Below are 18956 nucleotides of genomic sequence, written 5' to 3'. Positions count from 1 at the left end.
AGACTTGAGGTGAGAGGTTGGTTTGTGTCACAAAAACTCTTGATGAACCGTACTCGATTGGGTCAGATGTTTATCCCTGATAATATTGGGAAACGTTGACCCAATTAGAGTGCCATTATCACCTCCCCAAAAGATTATTCAGGAGGTAGACAGCAAGCCATTCTACGCGTTTCACTCGAGGTAAGCGCCTCCGGGATTAGAATAACCTGTGATAAATTAATGCACAAAAGTGCAGTTTTTTGACACCCAGTAGTATCCGTACAGTACCATCGTCTTTATTGTAGAAAAAAGAAGAAAAGGGTATAGAGGCTCGCCTCCTCTAACCTCTGGTGGATTTAAGGAGGAAATATAGCAGATACAGCAAAAGAACAGAGGGAAAAACTTATCCTGTGCTATATATCAGCTACCAAATGTTGTTCCCACCAAGCACTTATATTCCTTTCATCTTATCTCCAAAGAGCTCGATCCTCTTTTTCTCACCATAAATTCTATCTATATATTAGCCCAATAGATATGCTAATATTAACCTGGGATTCTTTTTGCTTTTATTCTCTAAATTCTTCAATTCTGAACTTAGTCTAAGTAGATGTCATTTTATTTTCTTTATCCCCATCTCCAAATTCTACCACTCTCTTTCAGAATAGAAAATGCCAGCTATTCTGGTTCTCTGATCGTAGCAAAAATTAGAGTAGCCCGATAGCACAAAAAACACAAATCAAAGAAATAAAATAAGCAAATGAATTCAACAGCCCAGATGGTAGGCTGCTGGTGCAAATGAGCTGCCTTCACTGCAGCCTATTTAATGGATCAGTTTAATCTTCCCCTTTTAGGGTGTGTGATAGTCATATCCAATCAGCATTCTGGCATTAACATCCCTCAGTCATTTACGCTCAGTGATGGAAAGTACCTCTAGTATTGTTAGCCCAGTCCATACTACCCAAGCGCAAATCTCACATATATGGCCGCGCTCTGTTGATGTTCTGGACAAAGTTAGTCAGGCTTCCTCTATCATGCATGCACGGGTATAAGAGAATGATTGCGCAAAGAGGAGCATCGTGAGGTCACGATGTTCTGCGCTGCGTTCCATCCAGCATTACTAGGGCTGATGGGGACCTCTATTACGCATACACTGGGATAAGAGGATAATTGCGTGAGCGTCCCAACCTCAGGAATTTATGTGCAGCGCTCCATCCAGCATCATGAACACCCCGCGTCAATCTGACTATTGTAGGAATGCCACCATAGGGCTGGACACACAGAATCATTGATGTACCTCTTAGAGTTGGTTAATTAAATGGTTATACCAGCATCTAACCCCCGAGAGAGGATGCAATAAAATATTCTGAATAGAGATGAGCGAGCACCAAAATGCTCGGGTGCTCGTTACTCGAGTCGAACTTTCAGTGATGCTCGAGAGTTCGTTTCGAGTAACGAACCCCATTGAAGTCAATGGGCAACTCGAGCATTTTTGTATATGACTGGTGCTCCGCTAAGGTTTTCATTTGTGAAAATCTTAGCAAATCACCAAAGTCATGTAAAAAACACAGAAATGGATAGGGCAGGCGAGGAGCGACATGCAGGGCTGCATTTCGGGCTCCGAGGTCTCACTATTAAGCCACGATAGTGGCAAGAGTGAGACCCCCCTCCCCCCCCCCCCCCCCCCCCGCACTGTCAGCATAACGATCATTCTCCTCTGTCACAGCTGTAACAGTTGTGGCAGAGAAGAACGATGTTAGCCCATTGAATTCAATGGAGCCGGCAATACAGCCGGCTCCATTGAAAGCAATGGGCTGCCGGCGAGCGCGGGATGAATTTTCGGGAAGGGCTTAAAAACATAAGCCCTTACCTGAAAAAGAAAGATTTTAGTGTAAAAAAGAATAAAAATGCAGGCATTCTCTTCAATGGAGCAGCTGCTGCTGCCGGCGACTCCATTGAAGACAATGGTCCGCTGGCACACCTGAATTCTTTTTCAGGAAAGGACTTTACATATAAGCCATTCCCTGGAAATGAATTAAAAGTCATTTAAAAAACAAAAAAAATAGATACTCCCCTCCCTTCAGCTGCTGAGGCACAGCTGCGTGTTCTCCTGCTGTCCCCTGCACTGTGGTGCTGAACTGCTGTCATTCAGCTGAGAGCTGCGCTGAGCCAATCAGAGGCAACACTCAGTCACCCATTCATGAATTCATGAATGGGTGTGAGTGAGATTTGCCTCTGATTGGCTCAGCGCTGAGCCAATCAGGGGCATGTCTGACTCACACCCCCTTCACACCCACTGCGGGCCAGCCGCGCTGAACTCCGTCTGCCGGGAAAAGGTGAGTATATATATATTTTTTATTTTTACACATTTCTGGATGAATTGCAGGGAAGGGCTTATATATTTAAGCCCTTCCCGACAATTCATCCCGCGATCGCCGGCAGCCCATTGCTTTCAATGGAGCCGGCTGTATTGCCGAATCCATTGAATTCAATGGTCAGTGCTCGTTTAATCGAGACGAGTACCGCGTGGTGCTAGTCTCGAGTAACGAGCATCTCGAGCACCCTAATACTCGAACGAGCATCAAGCTCGGACGAGTATGCTCGCTCATCTCTAATTCTGAACCGTTGGGAAACCGGATGTATTACGATAATATATACAGTGTGAGAGTTATTGAAAAGAGGGATTTTCCCCTACATAGAAGAGTGCTGGAGGCGTCTTACTTACCATGATGACGGGAGGCAGGCCAGGTAGTAGGCTCAACTAGTGGGTTGTAGATTAAGCATAATGCCATAATGCTGATTGGACATGACTATCACACACCCTAAAAATGGACCGTTAAACTGATCCATTAAATAGGCTGCAGTGAAGGCAGCTCATTTGCACAAGCAGCCTACCATCTGGGCTGTTGGATTTATTTGCATATCATTTTATTTCATTGACTTGTGTTTTTTGTGCTATCATACTATTCTCATTTTTGCTACGGTCAGATAACCAGAATAGTTAGCATTTTCTTTTCAGAAAGAGAGGTAGAATTTGGAGATAGGGATAAAGAAAATAAGAAAAAAGAAAATCACATAGACTTACACTAAGTTCAGAATTGAAGAATTTAGAGAGCGAGAGAGAGTAAAAGCAAAAAGAATCCCAGGTTAATATTAGCATATCTATTGGGCTTATATATAGATAGAATTTATGGTGAGAAAAAGAGGATCGAGCTCTTTGGAGATAAGATGAAAGGGATATAAGTGCTTGGTGGGAACAACATTTTGGTAGCGGATATATAGCACAGGATAAGTTTTTCCCTCTGTTCTTTTGCTGTATCTGCTATATTTCCTCCTTAAATCCACCAGAGGTTAGAGGAGGCGAGCCTCTATACCCTTTTGCTTCTGTTTTCTTCACTAAAGACGATGGTACTGTACTGATACTACTGGGTGTCAAAAAACTGCACTTTTGTGCATTAATTTATCAGAGGTTATTCTAACTCCTGAGACGCTTACCCCGAGTGAAACGCGTAGAATGGCTTGCTGTCTACCTCTTAAATAATCTTTTGGGGAGGTGATAATAGCACTCTAATTGGGTCAACATTTTCCAATATTATCAGGGATAAACATCTGACCCAAGTGAGTACGGTTCATCAAGAATTTTTGTGACACAAACCAACCTCTCACCTCAAGTCTGAGGAGTGAGGTGGAACCTATACAGAATAAAACAACGGTCTACCCTCTAGTAATCCTCTACATATTCCTCAAGGTTATAGGAACACATTGCCACTAGATGCTTGCTTAGTTTTTTTCAAGTGAGGTTTTAAATTAATGTATTAAAAGTTATATTTTAAGTCGTCCAGTCAGTGATGGAAGTCAAGTTTTTTTTTGTCCTGGACGATGCTTGCCTCAGTGAACGCAATGGCACCACCCAGTGCAATTTCAAGGTACCAATGGGTTCCCATGGCAGCCACAAAGGCCTCCATGTCTGCCATGTTACTCAGGCTACTAGACCCCATCTCCTTCCACGTCTAATATGCTGCTGTTATAGGCTTAGTAGAATGCACCAAGTAATGCAGTGTACTATCCTAGCGATTGAACGATCATATCTAAGTCGGCTTGAGGGGCAAAAAAAAAAAAAGCATTTAAAAAAGTTCCAAGAAAGTCTAATTTTAGGGGGAAAAAAATCCAGTTTAAAGAAACAAAAACACTTTTTTCGAAAATGTAAAAAAATGTATAAGACACCAAGGGAAATTTTGAAAAGGCAACACAATGACTATTACAGCATCTAGACAATGAAAATATTTTATTTATTGTGCATGGTGAATGCTGTAAAAATAAATTCTAAAAAGTAATGCCAGAATTGTTATTTTTCTTTAATTCCCCTCTCCAAAACTGCAATTAAAAAAGCAGTCCAAAAGTCATACATAGCTGAAAATAGTCAGAAACTACAACCCTTCCTGCAAGAAAAAAAAAAAAAAAAGCCCTCATATAGCCCCGTTACTGGAAAAATAAAAATGTTATGCGTTTTAGAATGCAACATGCAGATTCAGTAGTTTTTCTTTAAAAATGTGTTTTTATTGTGCAAAAGTAGTAAAAAAATGAAATCTATATAAATTTGGTATCGCAGTAATTGTGCTGTTCACAATAAGGCTGCCTGTCCACGGGCGATAGTCATAAAGTGATCTGCAGCGATAAATCACCCACAGATCACGCTATGAAAAGCTTTTTTTTGTAGACCAACTATGGAATCAGAGATTCTTTGCTTGCGGGATTACAATAGCAGCAGCTGTGATTTTCTGCGGTTAGCATATCCATTAGATAGGCTCATCGCGGAGACCGGTCAGTGCTCCCCCCTCCTCCCTCGCGGCAGAATATCGCTAGTGATATTCCGTCACGGCCATGAACAGCCCAACCTAAGAAAGATGTGTTTTTACTAACTGGTAAACACCCTCAAAAACAAAACCCCAAAACAATGGTGGAATTTCTGGGGTTACATGATATGACGCATAATGTAATGTGTTGCCATTAAAAAAATACAACTCATTCCAAAAAAAACAAGCTCTCATGTAGCCATGTCAATGCATTATGGCTCTGGCCATGCAACAATGAAAATCCCTTGGTCCATTAGGCAAAAAAAAGGCTATTCAAAAAGGGGTTAAACACTTCCTACATTTAGAGGAAAAAAAAAAACAACCTATTTCTGAAAACCCCTTTAAAGACCTAATCCACTCATTGACTGGAAATGGTACAGCTCCTTTGCAAATCTATGCATTTCCTGCAGACATTTCCATCTGTCCCCTACTTCCCGTTAACATGCATTCCCTAGGTTCAAAGAAATACACTGTATGCGGAGTGTTACCTTGGAGCTTCATAGGAGCTGTATACTCAAACAGCAGGAGATTTTTTTTATAAAGACTAATTACGAGATTTTTGCTTTTTTCTACATGCATTCTAGCAGAAAATAAAAAATAACGGTTGTAAAGATGTATATACTGTTTAGCACAACGGAGTGGAATATAGGAAACAACATTTTTCAGTATACATTATAAATATGACTAGCACAAAGACAAAAGAAAATAATAAGACAAGTCACAGCATGGTCTGCCTCACCATCATGACTACATAACAGGCACTTGAGACAATACACAAGGTTTCTAGAATGCAGAATGTTGATTCAAACACATGTCCTCTCTGTAAATTGATCTATGCCAGTCAATGGTATTTTTTGCTTTCCTTTGGATCAGTTAGGAGTTTTGGGTATAAAAAGTCAAACATCCCATGAAGTAACAAAATGCTGATGAATCAGCTTCGGATCAGACTGATGTTACTCTTCTCTTTGTTCTAAGCACCAAAACTTTACATTGATGTTTAAACAAGCATGACAGACAAGGGAGAAAATGACATCAGCAATGTAGCAATTAGTTGAAAGGCAAAAAGGCAAGGTCTACTGTATTTAATTATATGCAAGTATGTAATGGTTTTTGTTTAAATGGTAGCCATTTTTAAAGAGCTTCCTGGGATGGATATATTGGAGTGACTACACTGCTTTCATATGTAGATACAGTGCAGCAGGAAGTGTGCGCTTTATTTCAGCTAAAACTAATAGGAGTTAACAGAAAAAGTCTAATTATTACAGTCTCCAGGATAGGAGATAGTCAACAGAGCTGTTTGTACATCGCTACTACCCAGCCTTATTTATATCTCCAGCGGCACAAGAGAACTGTCATTAAATCCCCCTCCCTTTGCCGACTCTGTCACAATCTACACAACAAAGTTGACAAGTGATCTGCAGAAAGCAGGAATTGTCAGCATAGAACGTCTGCTCTGCTTTAATATATATCGTGTGGCGGGACGCTTTGAGAGATCTTCATATAGCAGCCAGACAATTGAGGTGGAGCTCATCTGGGTTTTTCCCGGCGTCATCCTGACGGCAGACATGGAGGTTGCACCTTGACCTCGTAGGGACAGGAAGCAAGAGACTTTAAAAGGCTCCTCCCGTCTCCCATTCACCAGTGCTTCCTGTCCCTACAGGGACATGCAAGAGGAGCTCCCTCCAGGGAGCTGCAGGATGACAGCTGGGGGAACGGTCCACAGGGCTGTTTTCCCCCCTCACCCTTTTCCAAGCAGGCTGACTGGAGGGATTGACGGTCCACAGGGCTGCTTCCCTTCTCATCTCCCCTCCGGAGAGTCAGCGCGGTCCGGGAGCACGGCGGGCCACGGGTCTGACCGCCCGGGATTCACCACCGCAGCAGTCGGAGCGGCGGACCAGAGGTCCTTGAGTCCCCTCCTTCCTCCTCCAGCTCGGAGTTGTTTTTCAGCCGGGGAGAGCGGCGGGCCACGGGCTCAGATGCCTCTCTCCTCCAGGCATGCCGGCGCGGCCGCGCGCGGCGTCGGGGGGGCGGAGCCAATGATGCGGCGTGACGCGGTGACGTCAAACGCCGTCAGCTGACCCGGAACAGCGGGAGATTTGAAAATAGAGACCCCCCGACAAGCTTCCACTGACAGCACACCTTCAGGGAAGGATTTATCTGTCTACCTGGTTCTGTCTGCGTTTCTGCATCATGACTACAAAGGAACCAGAGATGGAAGCCCTGCAAACTGTAAGTGTTACTTGTTGCAGGAATGTTATGCTCAGGGATTTAGCATTGTGTGTTTTCCCTTATGTGCATGCATGTATATTCTGCAGGACAGTGAATCCACTCGGTCTAAACAGGACCTAAAGAAAAAACACAGGAAAGGCGCTCTGTGTCTTTAAAAAAAAAAAAAAAAAAAAACTGGACGAAGCGTATAAAGAGCGCTATGCCCCGATTGTACCTCCAGGATCCTTACGGATGAACAGGCGCATTCAGGGAAGATATTAGATCCCTGGTTAGAGAGGAGGTCCGGGCATCGATTTCCAGTCTCCCCCCAGCTCAGCGGAAGGAAGGGCCGCTAAAAGGGCGAGCCACATACCGCTAATGAGCTCAGAGTTTGAGCAATGCCTGGGCAACTTGTCAAATGGCGAACTCTTTGACCGTCCCCCTGACGCCAGGGATGAGAATATAAAGTACTATTTCTCATCTGGGGACCTGGCTGACCTGATCAAAGCAGTCAGGGATACAAGGGGATGTGGTCGAGCCAAGATCCGTACAGGACACCGTGTCCGGCGGGCTCAGACCAAGGAACCGCACAGTGTTTCCGTTTAATGATACCCTGAAGTAATCACGTATGAGTGGGCTGCGCGAACAAACACCTCTATTTGTCCTGCGAATATAAAGAGAGACTCCGCTTTGTGGAGACGTGAGCATCTACGCACGGTCCGGGAGCACGGCAGACCACAGGTCTGACCGCCCGGGGTTCACCACCGCAGCGGTCGGAGTGGCGGACCAGAGGTCCTTGGGCCCCTCCTTCCCCTGCCACAGCTCGGCGCAGTGGTTTCAGCCAGGGAGAGCGGCGGGCCATGGGCTCAGATGCCTCTCTCCTCCAGGCATGCCGGTGCGGCCGCGCACGGCGTCAGGCACAGGTGGCCATAATGGCCAAAAAGACAGCCCTGCCATTCAAGGACTCCTCTCATCTTAAAGACCCGATGGACAGGGTTGACGCCTTGATGGAAATGGGCCTGGCAAACAACGGCCTATACGCTGAAGTCCAATATCGCAGCGACTTCTGTGGCGAGGTCGATGTTCCTCTGGGGGAACTCGACGACCAGATTAAACAGAAGGCCCCTAGAGATACGTTACTGGGATGCGTGCCTCTACTTAGATCAGCAACAGGCGGTCTGGCTGAAAACATGGAAAGCAGATACGGCTTCCAAAGGAAGGCCGTGTAACATCTCGGTTTCATGGCCAGCAGATCTTTGGCGCGGACTCGGAGGAGATCCTAAAAAGAGCTACCGACAGGACCCACAGTTTCCCGGACCAAGCAAAAACGGGATTTCCCCACAAACCTCAGCCATCCTTCAAGCCATACCGAGGCAAAGGAAAGACGGGGTGCTGGTCCTACCCCAAAGGAGGCAGGAGTAAGACAAAAACAACCCCTTCCCCTGTAGGCGAGTACCAGGGGGGGGCAGACTGTTGAGCTTTCCCGGCCCCCACGCAATCCCCCGCCCTGCAGGGTATCTTTGGAAATGAAATTTCTAAGGTGCTACAGATGGGGGCGATAGTCCAGGTCCCCGCAGTAGAACAGGGCTTGGGGTCCTACCCACCCCTATTTCTGATCAAAAAACCGAACGACAGTTTCGGATGATCCTTAATCTGAAGGGCCTGAACAGGTTGATTACCTACAAAGAGGTGACTTTATGAGTACCGTCGTTCTAAAGGACGCGTACTACCACGTCCCAGTCCTGTCGGAACATCACAAGTACCTGCGGTTTGCCATCAGGATTGGCAGCCGTGTACACCATTTTCAATTCCAGTGCCTACCCCACGGAATTTCAACGGCACCCAGGATATTCTCTAAAATAGCGCAGAGATGGTGGCGCATCTCCACGTGGCAGGCATTAACATTGTCCCATACCTGGACGATTTCCTAGTAATGGCATCCTCGCCGAAGATCCTCAGAGAGGATACCAGCCGAATCCTCTCCCTGTTTCAGAGACTGGGGTGGTTAGTTAACTTCCCTAAATCTAGTCTTCTCCCTGAGACGCAAAAGACCTCCTGGGGGTACAGATAGACTCAGTGTCTCAGATCTTGTCTTTGCCTCCACCCAGGCAGGAAATCTTAGTCTGGCAGCACAGAAATGCGGCCAGAAGAAACAAATAACGATTAGGGACGCAACGAGGCTCATGGGCCTCATGACCTCCTGTATCGGCATTATTCCTTGGGCCCAGGCTCACTCAAGGACGCTACAGAGAGCCACCCTGGGCAACTGGGATGGGGCAACAACCTCTCTGGACCGCAGAACGCCCGTGTCATCAGCGGTCACAAGGTCCCTCCGCTGGTGGCGGTTAACTGGCAACCTAGAGGCGGAGTCCCCATGGGTGACAGAGCCCTTCATCTCCGTAGTCACCAACGCAAGCCAGCCTGGCTGGGGAGCGCAAGTGGGGCAGCGTTTGCTCCAGGGCAAAGGGGGTCCGACATTGCGTGCCTAGACCTCAAATTTCAGAGAGCTTAGGGCCATCGGGGAGCATGTTAAGATCTTCCCGGATAACGGGACCGCCGTTTCACTTATTCACCACCAGGGAGGCACCAGAAACTTTCACCTACTGAAATTAACAGCCCCGATTCTCCGATGGGCCGAGTCCACGGTACAGTCCTTGACAGCGGTCCATCTCAAGGGATCCCAGATCCTGACAGCCGACTTTCTAAGTCAAAGAGGCCTAGACCCCGGGGAATGGTCTCTGAATCGAGGAATTTCGTCTCATTACAGAAACCTGGGGCAGTCCACAGGTGGACCTGTTTGCGAGCAGCAAAAATTCAGAATGTCCCGCCTATTTTTCCCTAGATCCGAGGGACAAGTCCGAGGGGTTAGACGCTTTTTCCCATAGTTGGGACTTCAGTCTGGCGTACGCCTTCCCCCTCCCCCATACCCCTGATCCCGAGAGTTCTTCAGAAGGTCCAGCAGAGCAACATCACGCTGATCCTGATCACCCAACGCTGGGGGAAAAAGGGCATGGGTTCCGGTGCTCCTAAAGCTCGCCATCTCGGAGCCAATCTGCCTTCCATCCAGGAAGGACCTTCTAGCGCAGGGCCCAGTTCTTTGCTCCAACCTAGAGAGACTGAACCTCGCAGTGTGGATATTGAGGAACAGACGCTAAGACAAGGTCTGTCCTCCAGAGTTATCGCAACTCTACGCCAGTTCGAAAACCTGTAACCTCAGCTACTTATAATAAGATCGGGGAAAAAATTCTCCTCCTGGAGGGGGCTGGAGGTCTCCAATCTTGACACTTTGGTGGCGGAGATTTTGGACTTCCTCCAGATAAAAACCTGAGAGCAGGAACCCTGGAAGTACAGGTAGCAGCGCTCTCAGCCATTCTAGACCAACCTCTGGCGGATCATAGACTGATCCGCAGGTTCATGAAAGCGGCAGAAAGAATGAGGTCAGTTAGCTGTGGTACAGCTTCCCCCATGGGACCTGAACCTAGTTTTCCAAAGCCTCTGCAAAGACCCCCCTCAACCTATCGATCAGATTCCAATTAGGTTCCTCACGTTTAAAACTGTGTTCCTGGTAGCTATCACAGCAGCAAGGCATGTAAGCAAGCCCCAGGCCCTATCTTGTAAGACGTCTTACCTATTAAGCCAGGACGATAGGGTCCTACAAAAAACAGACCCCCGTTTTTCTTCCAAAGGTAGCCTCAAAATTCCACAGACAGCAAGAAATTATTCTCCCATCCTTCTGTAAAAATCCCCAAAACGATAGGGAAAGAGACTACCATAGCCTGGATGCAAGGAAGGCCATCCTATGCTATCCAGAGCAGACATTATCCTTTTAGGAAGGCTGACTGTCTTTTGTTCAATTTCAGGGGCCAGGCAGAGGAAGAGCGGCTTCTAGGAGACCCATTAGCCACCGGATAAAATCCACCATCCAGCAGGCCTACTCGTCCTGCAACAGCGCTATCCTGGAAGGACTCAAGGCCCATTCTACCAGGGCAGTATCCTGCTCCTGGGCAGAGAGGGCTATGGCGACGCCGGACCAAATCTGTAAGGCAGCCACATGGTCCAACCTGCACACATTTGCAAAACATCACAGGCCGAATGCGGACCTCTCCTCCGATCTCTCTCTTCGGGAGAAGGGTCCTGCAGGCAGTGGTCCCTCCCTAAAGAGTTAATCTGGTATACTCCATGTCTGCCGTCAGGATGACGCCGGGAAAAGGGAGTGAATTTCTTACCGAAAATTCCTTTTTCCCGGGTCATCCTGACGGCACGTATTTCCCTCCCAAAAATTCACACGTTTTATATAAACGTTTATGCGGGCACGAATCTGTAGCCCAGAGGCTCCTATGTTGGACATTTCCTTTAATGCGGAAAATTTGTTCATATTATCTTGTGTTCTGTCCGGGTAAGCTACCCTCTGGTTTGTGTTCAAATGAAACTAACCATGTTATTTTTTTTTCGGAGCAAATAAATATCTTCCTTGGTTAACCACGACATGTCCATGTAAGTAATTTAGAAGACACTGGTGAATGGGAGACGGGAGGAGCCTTTTAAAGTCTCTTGCTTCCTGTCCCTACGAGGTCAAGGTGCAACCTCCATGTCTGCCGTCAGGATGACCCGGGAAAAAGGAATTTTCGGTAAGAAATTCACTCCCTTTTTTTCCCCATTAATTCAGAACTAGATCATGGGAGTTTTTTCCCTATTAAACTAGATCATAGGAAACTGACTAAACACAGCTGCCTGACCACAATCACCACACTTTCCTTATGGTTGGTTTAACACAAACATATTATGGGCACATTTATGCGTTTAATACAGATGAGTGTCTCAGCCCAACCGTGGGTCTAGTGAGTCAAATTCAGATCATAGGGATCTTCTGAGTTTGCCTCAGTAATAGAGTTGAGCGAACGTACTCTGCCAAGCTCGAGTAACGAGCACCATCGAGTAGGCTAATACTCGAACGAGTATCACGCAGTGTTCGACCCTGCCCCAGTTTTTGGCTCCTCCCCGCTGTGAAGTGTCTGTTTTGGTACCTCCCCGCCAGCAAATTTTTTGGCTGGCAGGCAGGTGCAGGGGAGAGGGAGAGAGAGAGAGAACAAGCCACTAAAAAAAAAAAAAAAAAAATTTCACGAAAAGCTCGACTCGAATAACACGGACCCGAGCATTTGGGTGCTTGCTCATCTCTAGTCAGTAACTCTGCAGTTGGGTCGACACTCTTGTCTGTAGTACAGACGCACAAATGTGCCTGTAATACACCTGTATGAAGCTGGTCTATAGCAGAAAATCCCCTTTTCCAGTTCACTTCCCCATGTTCCAAGGATCTGGCAGCAGATTTTGCCGACTCCTTCCAAGACACAACATGCGTTAGATATTCAAAATTCCAACTGGCTGAAGAGCAGAAGGATTGCTAGGGCTGTTAATTAAGCACAGCCCTATAGACTCATAGGCTGATCAGCCCAGCAGATATGAATTTTTCTTTACCCTTTGCTCAAGTTAACTCCAGAAAGTTCTTTCTCAGCCCAGTCTGCCAGGGCTATTTATTTAGTCAATGAGCCTGCAAGAAACAATGTTATAACCCCTTCTCCCCCTACAATGTGTATGACCACGAAACTAGATGACAGATACAAAATCAGAGGGAAGAGAAGATTTAAGACTTCCAGTAGAGAGGGGAACTCAAAGTCAGCAAAACAAGTTAGCAGCACAAATAAGCTGAACATGATGCAGTCACATATTCTTACTTGATGTGTCATTTTGCGAAACATTCCCTTTTAAAATGTATGCATTTATGCATATATTTTAGAATATTTAAAGGGAACCTGTCAGCCATGAACTATAAGCACCATAAACGAAGTTATATTTCTTATAGTTTAGGTGATGTGGAGTGTGGGGAGTCTCTTTTCATATCCACCCGTTCCCCATTCCTGCGGTGTACCCTGGTGAAGTCAGGGAGCACACAACAGCCTGACTCTTCAGGAGGCTGCACGCATGCATTCCCAGTCATCTCTATGGGAGTGTGAGCCCAGAACCTTCTGAAAAAGCTGCAAACTACATGTGCAGAATTAGCTGGGAGACACCACAGGAAATATTCTTCCCTCAACTCCATGTCATCTAAACAATAAGCACCATAACAGTTTATGGTTCTTCTAGTTGAGGACAGGTTCCCTTTAGAGAACAAGAGCCTTAACCCTTTCCAATCCTATTTGAATCCTAGTTTTCCCAAGGGGCTTACTCTTTTTCTGCCATTATACAACGGCGCTATATGCTGTCTAAAGCCAGTACCGCATGAGGTGACACGTTGGATAGGCTCCGACAGCAGAGAGGCTGGGAATATACAGTAAGAGAACCCCGACGGACGTCTTCCAACATTGGAGCTGTACAGCTTTAAATGATAATGTCTTCAGACATCAGACAGAGGATTGGAAAGGGTTAAAGATAGAAAAATTATTCCCCCTACATGACCGTATCTAAATCAGTATTTTGTATCAGTATTTGTAAACTAAAACCAAGAGTAAAACCTACAAAGGGAAAAACTATTAAAAAGGAAGGGTTCGCACCTCTCCCACATTTTGGGCACTCCACTAGGGTTTGGCTTACAAACATTGACGCAGAGAGCTAATCAGAATACTGCTGTGTGCGAGATCTAAAACATGGGTCTGCTTTACACTTAAATACAAATATCTTCACTAAATGCCATATCTGAAATATATGGAAAAGGTGTAATGACAAACGTTTAAAGCAGAACCTGAACATTTCAAGGCTGAAAATCCTTTCCTTGAATTTCAAGAATATACCCATAATTTTATATTTTAAATCAAGTCTATTTATTAAGTCAAGTTTCATGGAAAAAAATGAAATTTTTACATGTTTGCACAATACTTTTTATTTTTTGCAATTTTTAGTAAAAATTTCAAAAGTGAACAAAAAAATACTGTATAAAACACAGTGGACATTAAATTGACAGTAGTATTAGATTTAATTTGCTGCGCTTCTTGTTTCATTTACCACATCTTTACGTACTGTTGAGAGGTTCAGTGCATTTCTGTTCAAACATCACAATTAAAAAATAAAAGCTGGGAATTTTCCTGAAACCTTACCACAGAAGGAAAAAAGAAAAAAGAAAAAGACTAAAAAACAAAATAAAAATAAGATACACAGTTTAAGGATCTAGCACACTGACAAAGCTACGAATAAACCACCATCTTTAAAACCCGAATCCTTTTATCCCACCTTACCCATCCAAAAACCAAATCCATTCAATTTGTTTCAAAACTACTCTAGATTTTTTTACAATCATTTTTCATATTTTTTTCACTTTTTTTCTTTTTTTTTTTTTAAAGATTGTTTAGAATTCTTTATAGTCTCCTATCTACCAGACTGGGATTTTGTGTACAAAATTGTTTCTAAAGCGTTGTACAAAAAGATGTTTCTTTTTGAAAAAAAAAAAAATTCCACACACTGTACAATTTTACAAGGAAGATATTGTGTTTTTGTTTATACCTTGCTGGCATGTTAAGATGAGAATGGATGTGTAAACCTTGTATTTCATCAATAACTTTCTGCCAGACAAAAAGACTGCTATGAAAGTCTTACTGACGCGAAGGGCCTTTAAAGCCAACTCAAAAATAAACCAATCAGATCAAAGCTATACAGACACAAAAATATCCATTTTGCTGTCAATACCACGGCCGCGTATGTCCTTGGAAGTAAAGAAATTAGAAGGCTCTTGGTAATGCCCATACAAAGACATGCATAGCACTGGATTCATGAAAAATTCTATATTCATCGTTCTCTATATTAGAACAATGGAACGGACACATTAACTTTAGACACAGGTACAGTGGGGAAAGTCCTTTTTTTGAATCTAGGGACCGTAGATCAATCTACTAAAATAATGTTACCTTTTCACCAAGTATTAGTGGTTGTTCATTCAAAGCTTCATGCTGCTGAGGACACTATCAATAGGTAGAAGTAGGGCAGAATACCAAACCCACCTACTACAGCACATAAGCAAGTCTAAAGTTACTTCATGAATTTCTTACAAGCCAACAATCTTAGAATAGGCTTGTTTTTATTAAAATACATGCCTAAAATTCTCATGATTTGGAATTAACAAGTTTCCAGGAAAGGACAAAAATATACAAAAAAAAAAGTGATACAAAGAGTCCTGATGTCCAGAGTTGTTGCAGATTTCATATCTGTAGTCAGCTTGCAGAACATTCAAGTCAGTGAAATAGAGGCCCGTTGAAAAAAAAAAAAAAAAAGGGGTGAGCACTTCAACCATCTCCGATCCCAAGACATTTCGTAAGGAAAATGCAGATGGAGACTCCATTCAACTAATGAAAGCATCTCCCGAAAAAAATAGATATATATTTTCAGTCGCCTTTATACACCAATTCCTCGGTTATCCTGAGTATGTCACTTAAACAGTAATGTCTTCGTTAACAGTTGGAAAAAAAAAAAACTGAAAAAACAAAATGTATAATACAAAGTAACATATCCATATTGCAATTTTTTTTTTTTTTTTTTACAATTGCACATAGATTTATGCTTGTACATTATAATTACATGTCTGCATATAACAAAGTATGTACATTGGCAGGAGATGTTCTCCAATGCTGAAGTGGCCTCTATCTTCCTAGACTTGATTGGCAGTTAGGGAAAAAGACGGGGGTTTGTCTTCAGCGAAGATTCAGTAAAGACAATTTCATTGAAAGTGAAGTGAAACTGAAGAATATGAAGGGGCATAAAAACAAGTGGTAAGAATATATTTTATGCCATTAGACAAGTTAAAAAGAAAATATTTCTTAAAAAAAACACTCTGGTTAATTTCTTCATTGGGAGATTGTAGTTAACCAGTGTTAAGAGAATGTGTTAAAGAACTCCTCCTTCTGCGTATGTGTGATGGTAAGTTCTTGACTCCGCCTCATGACCGCATCCAATTTGTGGTTGTTAATAAGGGGAACAGTGATGATTTGTAGGTATTTCTTTGGAGTGAATCTTTCCCATGGTAGGCACTAGGAAGAACCAAAGGCAAAAAAGCTGCACTTAACGTCTCATGTGTCCCATCTGGTATGTTTCCCGTGGTCTTTGACGTGGAGGTTGTTGAGTTGTTTGTGGTGGCCGCCTTCTTTTCAATGTGCCTGTAAAGAAACCAGATTGTTTACTACACGGTAGATAAGACATTTATGAAAACGGTCCGTTGCACACAGCAACCAATCACAGAATAGCTTTTATTGGTTGTTATTGACAACAAAGCTTTTCTTATATCGGTAGTCTGTTTTAGAACTCTGCCCATATGTTACATGTGAAGTAGCGCAGTAGCTTTCTATCTGCAGTAAAATCATTTTTTGGGCAAAGCTCATTTTATACGTGTCAATTTGTAAAGTCACTGATAAATCGTTCCACATATGTGATAGATATTTGTATCCGTATAATCAGTGCATACATTCTATATACAACGTACGATCTTTGTTATGCCGGGCTCACATGAACATATGGTAATATGCTGTGTATAAGAGTATAATGCAGTGTTTTACCGGAGTTTGGATTGGCGCAGCGCTTTGTCTCTCACGCACGCTGTCCCGCAACCCTTTGAAAATGTACGAGGAACTCATCTACAGAAATGTTTTTCTCAGGGGTGTACGCCTGGGCAAGCTTCACACTAAAATGCTCTATTACCGGCCTGATTTCATAAAAGCCATGACTGAGGTCATCGCTGGCTGGGCACTGCGTATTGTCATTATAATGCGCTATTATCAGCTCTTCAAAACGCATGATTGACATGGTCACGCGGAACACTGGGTTTTGGTATAAAATAGCCGTGCTCTAGTAGGCCCTAATGCTCGACTTCTTTACTAGCCCCATACATATTACCATGCCCCAAAATTTTGCAATCTCTGATGCATCAAAGGGGTCTATTCATGAGGCTTCTTGGATGAAATGCTTGGCAAATAAATTAGTTTGGGTAACAATGTGGGCAATAAAATCACCCAGGGGAAAAAAAATTAAATAAATAAAGGTCCACCCCTCCGATCCGAGTTCCCAGTAAAGTTAGGGGTCTGTAATTTTCTGAAAAAATCCACTGACCATCAGATAAATTGTGGTCCTCTGAAATGGCAGTCCTAGGACGCCTTCTCAGGGGTACGGGGGGGGGGGGGACTCAGACTCTCTTGATGAAGAAGAGGATAATGCGAGAAAAGTGGGGTCATCCTCACTAGCTGAGTCTGAATCCCACAATTATTGCATAAGCCTCCATAGTAAAGCTTCTGAGGACCATACTATAGATATAGAAATTATGCACCCCCCCCCCCAAAAAAAAAATAAATAAATAAATAAAATAAATGTATTGAATGGGTGACTACAGGGCACTGGGTGATAACTGGCAAGGGTGTGGGGGGGACATTTTTTTAATTTCAATATACTGAGAGGATCAGAAACTACACTAAATACACTAACTAAATTAAAGGGGTTGTCTCGAGGAAGCAGTAAAAATTTTTTTTTGCCCAGTCCCCCTAATTAAGCAAACATTAAGCCCCCCTGTAAATGACTTTTCTAGCTGGTTTGTACTTACAGTTCCAGCAACTTATAAAAAGTTTTCCCAAGATGGCCGCCGGCTCTTTTCCCATCGCTTGCTGTAGCCCGACGTGCGCGCTCCCGAGACGCTACCAGCTGTGTCTCCCTGACAACCAGACGCCCCGCAGCTGCCGACCGGACCCCGGGATTGAACGCGGCCGACCAGTCACCCACCGCCAGGCAGCAGGTAACCGGCGCTACCCCCCGGCGCCCCCGCGGCAGGCCCCGGCGCCCCCGCGGCAGGCCCCGGCGCCCCCGCGGCAGGCCCCGGGGCCACAGCGGCAGGCCCCGGGGCCACAGCGGCAGGCCCCGGGGCCACAGCGGCAGGCCCCGGGGCCACAGCGGCAGTCAGTCACGCGTCACCCCCATCAGTCCGTCACCCATCACTTACCTGGGCGGCTGGGCTGGGCTTCTCGGCTGGGCGGCTCCAGTTTCTGCACCTTCCTCTAACAGAGGATGGTAGCAGAATGGCCGCTCCAGCGCGCTCCCGAGAAGATACAGCTCGTCTGCGCATGCGCAGAAGAGCTGTAGCGGCGAGCACACTGAAGCGGCTCGTGCTCAGAGCAGAAGACCGGACTACGCAAGCGCGTCTAAAAAAGCAAGCCGCCAGCAAATTTAGACGGAACCATGGAGACGAGGACGCTAGCAACGGAGCAGGTAAGTGGAATAACTTCTGTATGGCTCATAATTAATGCACGATGTATATTACAAAGTGCATTAATATGGCCATACAGAAGTGTATAACCCCACTTGATTTCGCGAGACAACCCCTTTAACACTACAGTGTTACAGTGACAGTTTAAACACAGGACATACGTTTTATGTCCTGTTGCGCCAAGTACCATGTTCCCATGATGTGAACTTAAGCCCTGTGGCGTTAAGGATTTGTGCCAAGATGGCATCCTCTGGTCATATGCCTCATTAAGCCATATACAATTTTTGCAAACCGCAAAGAACAATACAAGGAATCCAGTGAAGCTTTACTTTTGAATATATTGTTGCTTTCATCAAAATGTTTTTCAGTTTTTTGTGTTCTTACCTGGTAGAGGTTTCGGTGGAGGCAACTTAGGATTGCTACTTGGTGTATGTACACTGCATATCTTAATAAACCCTGCCATCAACATTATCAATGCTATTCCCATGAGGAGAACAGCCCACCAGTGTGCCTGAAAAAACAGAAAAAGGAAATATGGGCAACTAATTAAACTACAAGGCATACTTGGTTTATATAATAACATCTAAAAATATACAATATGCACACATAAATATACACAAAAATATATACTTAAGTCTCTGTTAACCTAAGCTGTACACCTCTAACAGAAAATCAGCATAGTGGGTGAGAGAGTCAAGTAT

General features: G+C 44.5%; 1 protein-coding gene across 1 annotated transcript in view; it reads right to left on the bottom strand.

Annotated features, from left to right (window-relative positions):
• Positions 1-13882: 13882 nt before the first annotated feature.
• The window catches only part of ADAM10 (ADAM metallopeptidase domain 10), a 174482-nt gene continuing 169408 nt past the window's right edge, over positions 13883-18956 (bottom strand). The window contains exons 15-16 of the mRNA XM_066592537.1: positions 18640-18766; positions 13883-16168 (exon numbers count right to left, since the gene is read on the bottom strand). Of these exons, the coding sequence (XP_066448634.1) occupies positions 16074-16168; positions 18640-18766 (222 nt within the window). The 3' untranslated portion in view covers positions 13883-16073. The remainder of the gene's footprint in view (positions 16169-18639; positions 18767-18956) is intronic.

Source organism: Eleutherodactylus coqui, chromosome 2 (assembly GCF_035609145.1).
Source record: "Eleutherodactylus coqui strain aEleCoq1 chromosome 2, aEleCoq1.hap1, whole genome shotgun sequence".
Taxonomy (NCBI): Eukaryota; Metazoa; Chordata; class Amphibia; order Anura; family Eleutherodactylidae; genus Eleutherodactylus; species Eleutherodactylus coqui.
The sequence above is the reverse complement of the archived record's forward strand: the minus strand, read 5'-3'. Positions and strand labels throughout refer to the sequence as shown.